The sequence below is a fragment of the Linepithema humile genome, chromosome 2 (genome assembly GCF_040581485.1).
Source record: "Linepithema humile isolate Giens D197 chromosome 2, Lhum_UNIL_v1.0, whole genome shotgun sequence".
In the NCBI taxonomy this organism is placed as follows: Eukaryota; Metazoa; Arthropoda; class Insecta; order Hymenoptera; family Formicidae; genus Linepithema; species Linepithema humile.
In genome coordinates, this window is record NC_090129.1 from 9,452,261 (window position 1) to 9,465,166 (window position 12,906).

Consider the following 12,906-nt stretch of genomic DNA (forward strand, 5'->3'; position numbering starts at 1 on the left):
TTATATTTTATGCACACAAAAAATAACAAAGTGTAATTGGAATTTTGCTTTCAGGTTACGTTTTTTACATTTCTCTTGCATAAAACAAGACATTTTATACTTTGATCAGAGAGAGAAGAAAGAAAATTGGATGTACAGAACGAAAATAAACAAATAATTTGCAAGTTCTTTTGCATATGAACATTTACATATACATGAAATTGTGAGGTACAAGTTTTGTTCCGCAAACAGAACCGTTGTCGATCAACCGCTTAGCTTCTGCTGATAATCGGTAAGAATTAAATGGGGAGAGCGATTTCCTCCGCTCTAAGCCTAAGCGACTCAAATACGGAGACGCTGCAAGCGAGCGATAGCCGTTACGTTCACACACGTGTATATGAAATGGTGTTGCGAAATGCACGAAACGAGTCTCGCACGTATAAATATCAACCGTTGCTCCGGGAGCCTGATTTCTAACAGAATTCTGATTATCGTGAAATTTTCAGATACCGAAGCAGTCGACTGAGCGCGCAAGCCGAGAGATTTGATCTGAAGTTGCTGCATCGATCACGCGTACCATTGCGTTTGGAAAATTGCATTGGAGTTTTCGTCATGGTCGCGACGTCGAGCGTCGAATTTGTCATAAGCGATGTGTACGATGTCGAGAGCGGGACAATGCGGCCGTTAACTCCCTCGCGATCTCGATGGCCGCGATCAACATCATTAACACCGAAATATCGCTCGCTCTCGGCTCGGCTCAGTTGCACCATCGCGTTGATTAGCGCTAGTCCTGGTTACTTCAGTTCCCCTCCCCTCCGTCGCTCGGGCCGTATTGGGGAGGGAAACCGGTACAACTTCGGTAAGTTGAGATTTCGATGCGACAAACGCGTGAAATTGATCCCCATGTTTATCCGCGATAAGCGAAGTCGCGCGATAATTGATATCAAGTACGGTTCTTCATTCTATATTTAGAATGGAAACTTCACCTCATTGAAACCTTATCCAATCTCCGGCTTGTATTACAAATGAGTAATAAATCGGAACAGGACGACTGCTGATATAAAGCGAGCATTGTTGTTGAATTTTAGAGAAGATAACGTTTTATTTCCTCGATGGGTGGAATTTCAGAACTGTCTTTTTTTTTTTTAACTGTATAAGAAACGACGTTAGAATAATATTTGATTAACTTGTGCAATTTTTATGAACATGCTCTCTTTTTTCAGAATAAGATATAAATACAATCTGTGCCATCATTCCGTCTGACGAGTCACACTCGTCACACTGTAATATCCACATTGTAAATGTGTGCATTAGCGTCGTGACAAGCATGCACACACACACAACGCACACGCGCGCGCGCGCGTGCATATACACGCAACGTACACCATCGAGCGAAAAGTAGGTTCTGCGGGAAGATAGCGTATAGAAGACTCATGAGGATGAACAAGCGCTAACATGTGCGAATCACGACCGGGCATCCGTCGTCAATTTACGATCGCAACGCACACAATTGAAATGGAAGTACATATAGACATATATGTAAGTTCCCGTTCTTAATATTCTTTTTTGTTGGTATTTATGCTAAGATTTTTTTTTTTCCAATCGTGACATTTATACAGGCAGGATTATATATTTGGATAAATTTATCCGCAGTGACCTTTTTTTAAGGTCGCCATCGAGAGAAAGAGAGAGGGAGAGAGAGAGAGAGAGAACATACCATATACACGTGCGAACGACTGGATCAGCGAGACGCTCGATACAAGCAGTCATATTTTTTTTATATGATGTACTTAAGCGGCACATTTTATTGGCCGAGACGCTTCCACGGCACGTCGTTTGTACACTTATGTAAATTTATGTGCGACGGTCTTTCTCTCGCAAGTGGCAACAAACGTCCCTCCACATGAGCGTCCTTCACTCTTTTGTTTGTACCTCTCACGGTGTCAGCGATAGCGACGCGTGCACGCGAGCGCGAGTGAGAGTGGAGTTAAATACCCCTCGTGGCGAGGAATGGCATCCGCGCGTTTAGACGAAAATGAAGGAAGGAAAAGAAATGCGCTGCGAAGATGGATACGACTCCCCCACGTGGCGGACTTCTCCGTATTTATAGTCCTTCGCGTCTCACGTACGTTGCTCCCGCGGTGGATTATGCATCGACGATATATGCATGCGTGCGTATGTGTGTATATATGTATGCACGCGCGTTACGTACGCTCGCGAATCGTGTAACGGGTGTACGTAATGCTCGCACGCGTCGTTACACACGTATGTAACGCTAAAGTAAACGAATGCGCGCTAACGACGGGAGACGCGGGGCGGTCGTCGCGGGGGTCACGATCATTACCTCACGCCGCTTCGGTTCGACAAGACCTGTATTCCGCCTTATCTCGGGGATCACTCGCGCTTCGCCCTTTTTCTTCCGCTCGCCGATAACCCCTTGTTATTGCGGTGATATTTCACGTCGCGTTAACGATATTGGTGTTTACCTTTGATTACCCGCGGCGTATCGTTCGCCGGAACGCGGCAATAAATTGAGGTCGTGTATTTCGTTTAATCGGAAGATACATCGCAATCGCGTTAATTTATCGTTATAGCTATTACGCGCGCCGCGGTATCTCTTTGTTGTTTTCTCTCTCTCTCTTTCTCCCTCTCCTTTTTTTCCTTCTCTCTAAGCGATTTCATTTTTCAGAAGGCGGATCATCGATCTACGGAACATAAGCGAGTACAATGACCCGGCATGAAGTTGCGTTTCGCAATGAAGGATGTACACTCTGGCATTGCGAAAGTCGTTTTCCCGCGAACACAATCGCGATCAAGCAGCGCGACATGAAGTCAATGCAGCTGCGCGTGTAACATCCACTTCGATTTAATAGACGGCTTTCCTTATGTGTAATGGATGTTCCTCTACCTGTGTTGCCAATTTATAATCTACAGAGTCACCGAGTATAATGGCAATTTAAACGACGTAAGAAACGAAGATAATCAAGTACAGATTATTATTTTGCACTGACAACACTTAATTTTGCTCCGCTTGTGCAATTTTGTACAAAAAAAAAAAATAATCAGCATAAGATTATTTTAATCTCTGCATTAGTGCTTGTGGTCGCAGAATCTAATCAATGTTCGTCGTATGTAGAAATTTGTTTTGCATAGTCTATAATTAACTATTATATTGTGATACACAAAAATCTTAGTAACTATAAATAATTGTTATAAAAAAATCTATTAAATAATCTAACATTTTCTCAAATTTAACATGTGTGAATATTCGGTATTCTTGTGTTGAGTATTTACAGAAGATAATGTTACGTCTGAATGCAAACATTTAGGTTTCAGATATAGAGAATGCAGATTGAAAACAGAGATACTATTCACTTTCGAATGCTAAGGAATTCATTTCTACGACCATGAATATATAACACTGGAGATCATAGCGGGAATAAAAATATGCCGTTTCGCGTTCGTGGGTGCAAGGACGATGAGGCAGTACGCATTTATACGATCGTTTTATGATCAAATAAGGTCGAGGTTTTAGCAGGACCAAGAATTGAAGCCAATCAATTTGTTAATGTATGTATTTTAATTTAAAATAATTAATAATTATTCAAATTGCGATACTATCCAGACAGCACACATGTCCAAAATACATCCAAAGGATATCCGAAGGATATCCAGAAAACGTCTTGTAGTCCCAAAAACATTCTCTGGACGTCTTTTGGATATGTTGTGCTGTCTAGGTGTATCAAATGTAATTTACGTGGAACTGATTTTTCTTTTCAGAGTATCTCCTGCAACAATGAAAATGCAAAGAAATGACTTATAAGTACATCTAGTTTCTTCATAAAAACATGAAGATTGATTTAATGAGTTTCGTGGTCAACGCGAAGTTAAATTTTACGCAGCTATTAAATTTCATAGAAATACAACGAGGGAGACCAAAATAAGCAATACATGTTGCAATAGACTTGCTATCACTATCATTTCTATGCCAGTGCCAGTGCGACATAAATTAGATATTAAATTACAGTGTATAATTACAAATGTTACGTATGTATAAGTTACATGTTATACAATGTATATCGATATGTTACATGTGTATTATATTAATTACAAGTTATTTAACGTGATCCAGGCGGAGGGGGATCGAATCAACATGCGCGAGAGAAGGCGCCGCGGTTCGGGAGAACAGAACACGACCGCGCCGTCTCGCGCTGTTCGAGTACGAGGAGGGTTCGCGGTAGTCGTGGTAGGGACAATAACGACATCGTGTCGCGCTTTGCTATCGCGCGGAGAATCACGGGCAAATCAAACATGGCGATTCAGTCGCTGTTTACGGTGCAAGCATACGGTTTCTAGTGGTGTGGCAGCGGGTACTGTTGCACGGAGGAGACTTTCGGACGGTGATATACGATTGTGCCATCGCGCATTGACAGATTTCGGTAGATATTGTGATCATGGACGCGCCTGAGGCAGAAACAACGACGGAGAAAGTGTTGGGCGGCGTCGATAGAGGCATACGCGACGCGAAGGGCGTAAAAGTGGAGTCGACGCCTGCGGCGTCATCACGCCCAGGCGTCGAGCAAGTGCCTCGACCTACCGGCGAGAATACGAAACGGGAGCAGAATGTTGATCATTCGAACGGGAAGAACGTAAGTACCGACAGTCGATAATTTTATATTTGACAAAGTATTTCATCAAATTCAAATTGCAATATTGTTTTTTAATTTGATTTATAGAGTCTGCTGTGACTATTTTGAAATGTTTTGTGTATTCGGTGTATTGTTTGATCTATAAATAAAATTATTTTTTAAATTATGATATAAAATAACAATATATTAATAATTCAATCGTTACATTCTATATTTGTAAAATTTAATACTGTGCTTTTTTTATTTTGTAGTGTCGAGTATCACTTATACAGTTCTGTGGAAGATTGAAAAGTGGTAGTGGCAGTGGTGATCAGGACAGTGGTCATCATGATGATGGAACAGATATTACGGCAAAGAAAAGAAAAACTCGTAGGGGCAAACCCAAGCATAGGAAATTGAAACCCTATTCGAAACAATTGTCTTATCAGCAACAATTGCGGAGTAGGTCAATTGGTAGAAATGCGAAAACTGGTAGGCAGCCACCAGCTCCATATAATACCACGCAGTTTCTTATGGCTGATCATGGCGATCTGCCTGATCTCGAACAAAAACTATCTGAAGCTGCATCGTTGGATGTACCTACTATGTTTACGAAACCACCAGCGCCAACGCGTACTCGGGATTCCAGTTTCAGCGTTGATTCGGATGAAGATTACTTTTACTCATCGCCAGAAGATGAAGAGGAATTTTTAACGAAGGAATTCTCGACTGCATACGAAGCTCTTCACGAAGAAAGGTTGAACACTTTGACGAAAACAGATTTAATTCAGGAATACAAACATTTAGAAGCCAAAATGGATTCGTTGACAAAAAGATTACGTAATAAGAGCATTCATCAAATGGAAGAAAGGGATCCGGAAGGCAAAAACGTCTCCAATTCAGAAACGGCAGAAATAGCAAAGAAATTGAAATTGTACCAACAACGGATCGATGATTTGATACAACAAAATGAACAGCTGAGGCGGGAGAACGAAATGTTACGTAGTGAAAAGAGATTGCACGCTAGCAGCTCTGAGTCCAGTGTCGACAGTGAAAGCGACAGCGATAGTTCTAGTAATAGCAACCAAAGTGGATGTAGTTGCTCTCTCTCAAGCCCAGAGACGTCCCCTAAGCATACTTACAAATTTAGATTAGATAATAGTGTAAGAACAGATAGCAAAAGCGACAGCTGCGATACTAGCCCAAGTGCAAGCCCAAGAACATCATCTATAACACCTACTAATTTTTCTAATGGTCACACGATCATTAATGAAACAGGTAGTTTTCCCACATAGATTCTGAAATGTATTCTTTACTATATTGAAATTACGTTCGATATTATGAAATTTTCTCAAAAAAGTCAGGCTATGTGTATCCACTAAATCTATCCTCTTAATATCTGAAGAGACGTGTTATTCAATGAATTTTGTTATTGAACAGCATTCCTTCATTCTTCCGATATCTGCTAAATCATGCGTTAGGCTATCGTTTAATGTCTCGTTACAATTCGCCAGTTCACTCTCTTTTTCTTTTTTTTTTTTTTCCTCTTAAAACTACATATACATACAATCATGTGGATATATATGTATAACAATATGATAAATATAGAATTAATGTTCCATAGGAACACCAGGATCTCCTTCGCATCTGTTTGTGCTAGTTTATTGTCTGCTTGGCAAAATCTATACATTTATGAAATGTTTGCATTCAACATGCATATTTCTCTTTCCTGTTTACTCTATTATAGTACACTACGAAATTTAATTGCGGTCTTTCAGAGCCTGATTTTCTTCTTCTTTCGCGTACTGCCAATTGTTAGGACTGTGCTAAGTTTGTGTAAATGCAGGTCTACAGACCATCAACTAACAGACCTATGTACATATACGCATGGGTGAAATGAATTTTTTTAAACCCATCAGAAGTATTATATGTATTATATGTAATATTTTTTGACAATGTAATGAATTATATATAATAGAAAGTTAAAAATCTTTGTACACATGCAATTGTATAGTTTTAGAAGATAAGGCGAAATGTTAGTTTATGGTCTGATAAATATAAGGTATGCAAAAATGTTTTACATTTTTGACTTTAAATAAATCTTAAGTTCTTCAATCTTTTCTGTTGTAAACAGTATATCTATTTCATATCCTGATTGTTCAAAACTTTTCTCATTTTCTGTCATTTTAGATATTTTGCTTAATAATGAGGACTGGACCAAACTGTTTTTATTTATATTTAAACCAATTAACACAAAATGGGGATCAACGGACGGAGTACGGAAAATATTGATAATCAGTAATAAATGGTGTAATTATTGTATAAATTTATTTATTTTATTTTATATATTTATTATGACAAAACTAATATGTTATTAATAATTTATATTATTAATTATTAATAATATATTTTTATGGTATATATATATTATTAATGTTTATTAATGATTTGATTTGTAATATATTTTATATATTGTTAGCATCATAGTACTAGAAGCAGAAAATTTATATGGGAGCGCCAAATGTTGCATCTAATTACGAGCAGTCATTGATGCACGGAAATATCAAGAAGTGGCATCGTAGACCATAGAGGTGAGATTTGCTTACAATCTGTTTTTTGGTATCGGATTCAACATTCCAGGTTTGTTCGCGTCGCAATCCCCAACATGCTCTTATTCGCTCCAATACGCCTCAATCTATAGTACTACGTCACGTATACTATAGATTGGAACGAGTAGGAGCATGTTGGCGCACGCGAATAGACCTTCCCGAGTCCATTGCAAAGCGGCTTAACACGCCTGAAATGTGACCAACTTCATGGCGCGATAAATTGAAAAACACAGTACACAAGCGCTCGGTTGCGCTTGGTCAAAATTTGTGGTTGTACAAGAGTGTTTATCGGCTACCAGGCGATATAGTATGAAAGCGATGTCTCATCATTACGTGGTGACGGCACACAAACCAACGGCTGTCACTGCCTGCGTAACCGGTAAGTGATTAGATCCTGAGAAATTACTAAGAGAAAGCTCTGAAGGATATTGCTCTGAAAAAATTATTGCTTCTTTGTTGCGTTCTCCCAAAGGTAATTTTACTTCACCCACGGATTTGAACCTGATATTGGCGAAAAATGTACGCTTGGAGATATATCTGGTGACACCGGAAGGCCTGAGACCTCTAAAAGAAGTCGGGATCTACGGCAAAATTGCCGTCATAAAATTCTTCAGACCACCGGTGAGGTTATCTTTTTGTGAGGTTATTTCTATGTCGACTGATCATGAAAGATATCTGTTTATGTTCATCGCGAGTTTTGTTTACAGCAGTTTTGTTACCTTTTATTAATAAATCGCAAAGAAAAGCATGTCTATTTCAATTTCTAATGATTTAGGTAAATTAGATTGGATGCTTTTACAGCATTACATTTATTATATAGTATTAAAATATGGTAAATGATCTCTTTTTAGGAGAGACTGTTCTTCAAGTTTTATTAGAGAAAGTTATGCAATTTATGAAAATTTATGTAAAAATTACACAGCCATATCATTATCCAAGATTAAGATTATAAATTAAATACTTATTTGATGAAAATAATGCACAATATGTATTTACAAAAGTTTTATTTTCTGACAGCATGAGAAAAAGGACCTCTTATTTCTGTTAACAACACGTTACAATGCTATGATTTTGGAATGTATCGGTGAGGGAGAAGACATTGAAATCATAACAAAGGCTCATGGAAACGTCGCAGATCGTATCGGAAAGGCTTCCGAAACTGGGATTAAAGCCGTCATTGATCCGAAAGCACGGGTGATCGGTCTCAGATTGTACGATGGTCTGTTTAAGATTATACCTCTGGACAAGGATAATCCAGAGCTTAAGGCATCTTCAATACGTATGGACGAGCAGCAAGTGCAAGATGTCAATTTTCTTCACGGATGCGCTAATCCCACCTTGATTCTAATCCATCAAGATATTAACGGCAGACACGTGAAAACACACGAGATAAACTTGAGGGATAAGGAATTTTCAAAGATACCCTGGAGGCAGGATAATGTAGAGCGAGAAGCCATGATGGTGATTCCCGTACCTTCTCCCATTTGCGGGGCCATCATAATAGGACAGGAGAGCATTATATATCACGACGGTACGACATACGTCGCTGTTGTGCCACCGATCATAAAGCAGAGCACTATCACCTGCTACGCGAAGGTGGATAATCAAGGATTGCGATACTTGCTGGGCGACATGGCCGGTCACTTGTTCATGTTGTTCTTGGAGCAGGAAAAGAAGCCCGACGGGACTCAAGTGGTGAAGGATTTGAAAGTCGAGCTGCTGGGCGAAATCAGTATACCGGAATGCATAACTTACCTGGACAACGGCGTGATATACGTCGGTAGTCGCCTGGGCGATTCTCAGTTGATCAAACTAATCACAAAGGCAGATGAAAATGGATCCTACTGCGCCCCCATGGAAACTTTCACCAACTTGGCGCCTATCGTCGACATGGCTGTAGTAGATCTGGAAAGGCAGGGCCAGGGACAGATGGTGACGTGCTCCGGCGCTTTTAAGGAAGGTTCCCTCAGAATTATCCGAAACGGCATAGGCATCCAAGAGCACGCGAGCATTGATCTGCCGGGGATTAAAGGTATGTGGGCTCTGAAGGTCGGCGGCGGGAGTTTCGATAATACATTGGTGCTGTCGTTCGTTGGACAGACGAGAATCTTGACTCTGAACGGCGAGGAAGTCGAGGAGACGGAGATACCGGGCTTCGTCGCGGACGAGCAGACATTCCACACGGGCAACGTCACCAATGACCTATTTATCCAGATAACTCCGACGTCCGCCAGATTGATTTCGCACGAGAGAAAGATAGTGGTTTCCGAGTGGGAGCCGCAGAACAAGAGAACAATCAGCGTGGTGGCCTGCAACGGCACGCAGGTCCTGTGCGCCACAGGAAACGATCTCTTCTACATGGAAATCTCGTGCGACCAGATCGTGTCCAAGGGATTCGTCACTTTGCAGCACGAAGTGGCGTGCCTGGACATCTCGCCGCTCGAGGGTGTCACCGAGGCGAAAATCGTTGCCGTCGGACTGTGGACGGACATATCCGTTCGCATTCTCACTCTGCCCGGCTTGGAAGAGATCAATAAAGAGCTCCTCGGCGGCGAGATTATACCCAGATCGATTTTGATGACTTGCTTCGAGGGTAACACGTACTTACTTTGCGCACTGGGCGACGGCAGCATGTACTACTTCACTCTGCACAGGCAGAACGGCGTGCTCTCGGACAAGAAGAAGGTCACCCTGGGAACGCAACCCACGGTTCTCAGGACCTTCCGCTCGCTGTCCACGACAAACGTGTTCGCATGCTCGGACAGGCCGACGGTGATTTACTCCTCGAATCACAAGCTGGTCTTCAGCAACGTCAATCTCAAGGAGGTGAATCATATGTGCTCCCTGAACGCGGAGTCGTATCCCGACAGTCTGGCGCTGGCCACCGACAGCACGGTGACGATCGGCACGATCGACGAGATCCAGAAGCTCCACATAAGAACGGTGCCGTTGGGGGAGTCGCCGAGACGAATCGCTTATCAAGAAAGCTCGCAGACCTTCGGGGTGATAACAATGCGCGTGGACGTGCAGGAGAGCAGCGGTATGAGCATCGTCAGGCATTCCGCGTCCACTCAGGCGGCCTCCACGTCCAGCAGCAGTCAGATCGCGTCGCACAACAAGCCGAGCGGGCACACCGCCAGCGAGATCGGCCAGGAGATCGAGGTGCACAATCTCCTCATCATCGATCAGCACACGTTCGAGGTGCTGCACGCGCACACGCTGATGCCCACCGAATACGCGCTGTCGCTCATCTCGACGCGACTCGGCGAGGACCCGACGTCCTACTTCGTCGTTGGAACCGCGTTCATAAATCCGGACGAGACCGAGCCGAAGATGGGCAGGATATTGCTGTATCATTGGAGCGACGGAAAGTTCGCGCAGGTCGCGGAGAAGGAAATCAAGGGCTCGTGCTACTCGCTCGTCGAGTTCAACGGCAAACTTCTCGCGAGCATCAACAGCACCGTACGATTGTTCGAGTGGACCGCGGAGAAGGAGCTCAGACTGGAGTGCAGTCACTTCAATAACATTATAGCGCTTTACTTGAAGACCAAGGGCGACTTTGTCTTGGTGGGCGACCTTATGAGATCCCTCACACTGCTTCAGTACAAGACGATGGAAGGTAGCTTCGAGGAGATAGCCAGGGACTACAATCCCAATTGGATGACCGCTATCGAGATACTGGACGATGATACCTTCCTGGGCGCCGAGAATTGCTTCAATCTCTTTGTGTGTCAGAAAGACAGGTACGCGTGATGCAGAAACATAGATTTGTATATTTTTGACGAAAAGTAAATATGGATATTTTTTTTTTAAATTTATATACAACATTGATATTAAATACAACTAAAGTATACATATTTCTTTTCTAGCGCCGCGACGTCCGAAGATGAGAGGCAGCAAATGCAGGAAGTAGGTCAGTTTCATCTAGGTGACATGGTCAACGTCTTCCGGCACGGTTCATTGGTGATGCAGAATTTGGGAGAATCGAGCACACCTACGTTGGGCTGCGTATTGTTTGGGACTGTTAGCGGTGCAATTGGTCTAGTGACACAAATTCCGTTCGCATTTTACGAATTCCTGCGCAACTTGGAGGACAAACTGAACAGCGTGATAAAAAGCGTGGGAAAAATAGAGCATCACTTCTGGAGGAGTTTCAATACGGAATTAAAGATCGAACCATGCGAGGGCTTTATAGACGGCGATCTGATCGAAAGTTTCCTGGACTTGAATCACGACAAAATGGCGGAAGTTGCAATGGGCCTTATGGTAATATACATGTTTTCCTACGTGTTTCTCTTCTCACCGTTCACATTTTATATTAATTCCTGCAAACTTTGTTCATAGATCGACGACGGCAGCGGCATGAAAAAGGAAGCGACGGTAGATGATCTAGTAAAAATAGTGGAAGATCTTACAAGGATACATTAAATAATATTTAAGTGAACAATATTTAAATTTGTGAAATGTCTGTACTAGAAGACGTAAGACGGATTCAGACAGCGATTTAAGCGGGAACGCAAACGTTTATACAGTCATCTTTACTATCATTGTACGCAGAAACGTAAATGGCGTAAATTATCTTTTTGTCTGTAGATCTTTTTTGTATGCATCCCTGAGAGTGAATAATTTTGAGGATCTGGTTCGTGTGAGAAAATTCGTTCACTTTCATTTGTCATATGTTACATCGGCGAGCAGTAATTTTTAGAATCTTGCATATGACGTAGAGATAATTACAGCGTAGAGCGACATTGGCTGATAAATTATTTTCAAAGAGTGCTCGGATTTCTAGTACCTTTGTATCTTTGTAAGATTGAGTGTAAATAAAAAGGATTTTAGCTAACGGACCTCTCCCTGTCATCATACAACCACAACGATCACTTGTTCATTTATTGGCGTTGACAGTAGCTTTCAGCGTTTCCGGATCGAACAGCCAGCTGCGTAACTCCTCCACTCCTTGACCCGTCATTCCGCTGGTCTCGAGCACCGTGATCTTCTGCGTCACTTCCCGCTGCAGACGCGCGTATTGCAACATCAGCAGTGCCTCGTTTCTCATCTGACGATACGATACGTCCATCTTGTTCAAGATAAGAGCGACTTTCACGTTCCGCAATCGCGGCTCCACGAGGAAGGAATAAAATAACACGCCCGCAGCACTTATTTGACAAAGATTACTGGTGTCCACTACATAAATTATTTTATGAATCTGGCAACACACAAGAAGGAATATCTCGTTAGTATTTAAAAATGTATCGCGAATTTTTGCGCGATATGCTTTTTTTTTTTTTTTACCTTGTCGAAATAATACTTCCATAGCGGTGCCATGTTGCCTCCGATTTCCTGAATTATCATATCAAATTCGCCAGTATCATTTTTCACGGTGAATAAATTTACTCCATTGGTGGGTACGGTATGAGTTGCGTCGTCGATCTCATCTCCCTGAAGATTCTTCATTAAAAGAGTCTTGCCTGATTTGAATGGCCCGAGGCAGAGGCACATTGTTTATTTACATACACATCGATGAATCGTCCAACCTGATAAATACCGCAGTCTAAACGTCAACAGGCCGATATTGATTTAACAAGCTCATCGCCAGCATGACTTGCGTGACATACTTTCGTTAGTGATGTTTTAAACTAGTGACTGTTAAAACATGAAAGTAGCAAAAACTCGTTTCGAATCCAACAATCGGA

General features: G+C 42.0%; 3 protein-coding genes across 9 annotated transcripts; 2 read left to right on the plus strand and 1 right to left on the minus strand.

Moving 5' to 3' along the window:
* Positions 1 to 517: 517 nt before the first annotated feature.
* On the plus strand, positions 518 to 7,313 carry Hexim (Hexamethylene bisacetamide inducible). Of its 7 annotated transcripts, none has more exons than XM_067349879.1 (8): positions 518 to 838; positions 1,203 to 1,518; positions 2,669 to 2,944; positions 3,309 to 3,549; positions 3,760 to 4,026; positions 4,112 to 4,628; positions 4,880 to 5,885; positions 6,798 to 7,133. In XM_067349879.1, the coding sequence occupies exons 6-8, from the start codon at positions 4,434 to 4,436 to the stop codon at positions 6,983 to 6,985; spliced, it is 1,389 nt and encodes a 462-aa protein (XP_067205980.1). In that variant the 5' UTR covers positions 518 to 838; positions 1,203 to 1,518; positions 2,669 to 2,944; positions 3,309 to 3,549; positions 3,760 to 4,026; positions 4,112 to 4,433; the 3' UTR covers positions 6,986 to 7,133. The 7 variants fall into 7 exon arrangements, with proteins under 7 accessions (XP_067205980.1, XP_067205979.1, XP_067205981.1 ...); XM_012380312.2 differs by lacking the exons at positions 518 to 838; positions 1,203 to 1,518 and adding an exon at positions 2,089 to 2,104 and having other exon boundaries at positions 6,798 to 6,915; positions 7,087 to 7,281; XM_067349881.1 differs by lacking the exons at positions 518 to 838; positions 1,203 to 1,518 and adding an exon at positions 2,090 to 2,104 and having other exon boundaries at positions 6,798 to 6,883; positions 7,087 to 7,313.
* A 59-nt stretch (positions 7,314 to 7,372) lies between these two features.
* pic (DNA damage-binding protein pic) lies at positions 7,373 to 12,060 on the plus strand. Its single transcript, XM_012380308.2, has 5 exons — positions 7,373 to 7,595; positions 7,689 to 7,837; positions 8,234 to 10,959; positions 11,086 to 11,482; positions 11,561 to 12,060. Exons 1-5 carry the CDS (start codon positions 7,526 to 7,528, stop codon positions 11,642 to 11,644), a joined length of 3,426 nt encoding a protein of 1,141 aa, XP_012235731.1. The 5' UTR covers positions 7,373 to 7,525; the 3' UTR covers positions 11,645 to 12,060.
* Positions 10,970 to 12,881, minus strand: LOC105679966 (ADP-ribosylation factor-like protein 16). The gene is made up of 2 exons (XM_012380315.2): positions 12,506 to 12,881; positions 10,970 to 12,419 (listed from the first exon to the last, which is right to left on the minus strand). The coding sequence occupies exons 1-2, from the start codon at positions 12,710 to 12,712 to the stop codon at positions 12,099 to 12,101; spliced, it is 528 nt and encodes a 175-aa protein (XP_012235738.1). The 5' UTR covers positions 12,713 to 12,881; the 3' UTR covers positions 10,970 to 12,098.
* Between the last annotated feature and the right edge of the window lie 25 nt (positions 12,882 to 12,906).

Excerpts from the sequence above, each read along its gene's own strand:
- LOC105679966 (XM_012380315.2), bottom strand. The coding sequence starts at position 12,712 with ATGTGCCTCTGCCTCGGGCCATTCAAATCAGGCAAGACTCTTTTAATG. Across the intron at positions 12,420-12,505 it reads GGAAGTATTATTTCGACAAG|ATTCATAAAATAATTTATGT; the intron begins GTAAAAAAAAAA and ends GTGTGTTGCCAG.
- pic (XM_012380308.2), top strand. The coding sequence starts at position 7,526 with ATGAAAGCGATGTCTCATCATTACGTGGTGACGGCACACAAACCAACG. Across the intron at positions 7,838-8,233 it reads TAAAATTCTTCAGACCACCG|CATGAGAAAAAGGACCTCTT; the intron begins GTGAGGTTATCT and ends ATTTTCTGACAG. Across the intron at positions 11,483-11,560 it reads AAGTTGCAATGGGCCTTATG|ATCGACGACGGCAGCGGCAT; the intron begins GTAATATACATG and ends CTTTGTTCATAG.
- Hexim (XM_067349879.1), top strand. The coding sequence starts at position 4,434 with ATGGACGCGCCTGAGGCAGAAACAACGACGGAGAAAGTGTTGGGCGGC. Across the intron at positions 4,629-4,879 it reads ATCATTCGAACGGGAAGAAC|TGTCGAGTATCACTTATACA; the intron begins GTAAGTACCGAC and ends TTTATTTTGTAG. Across the intron at positions 5,886-6,797 it reads CACGATCATTAATGAAACAG|ATATTTTGCTTAATAATGAG; the intron begins GTAGTTTTCCCA and ends CTGTCATTTTAG.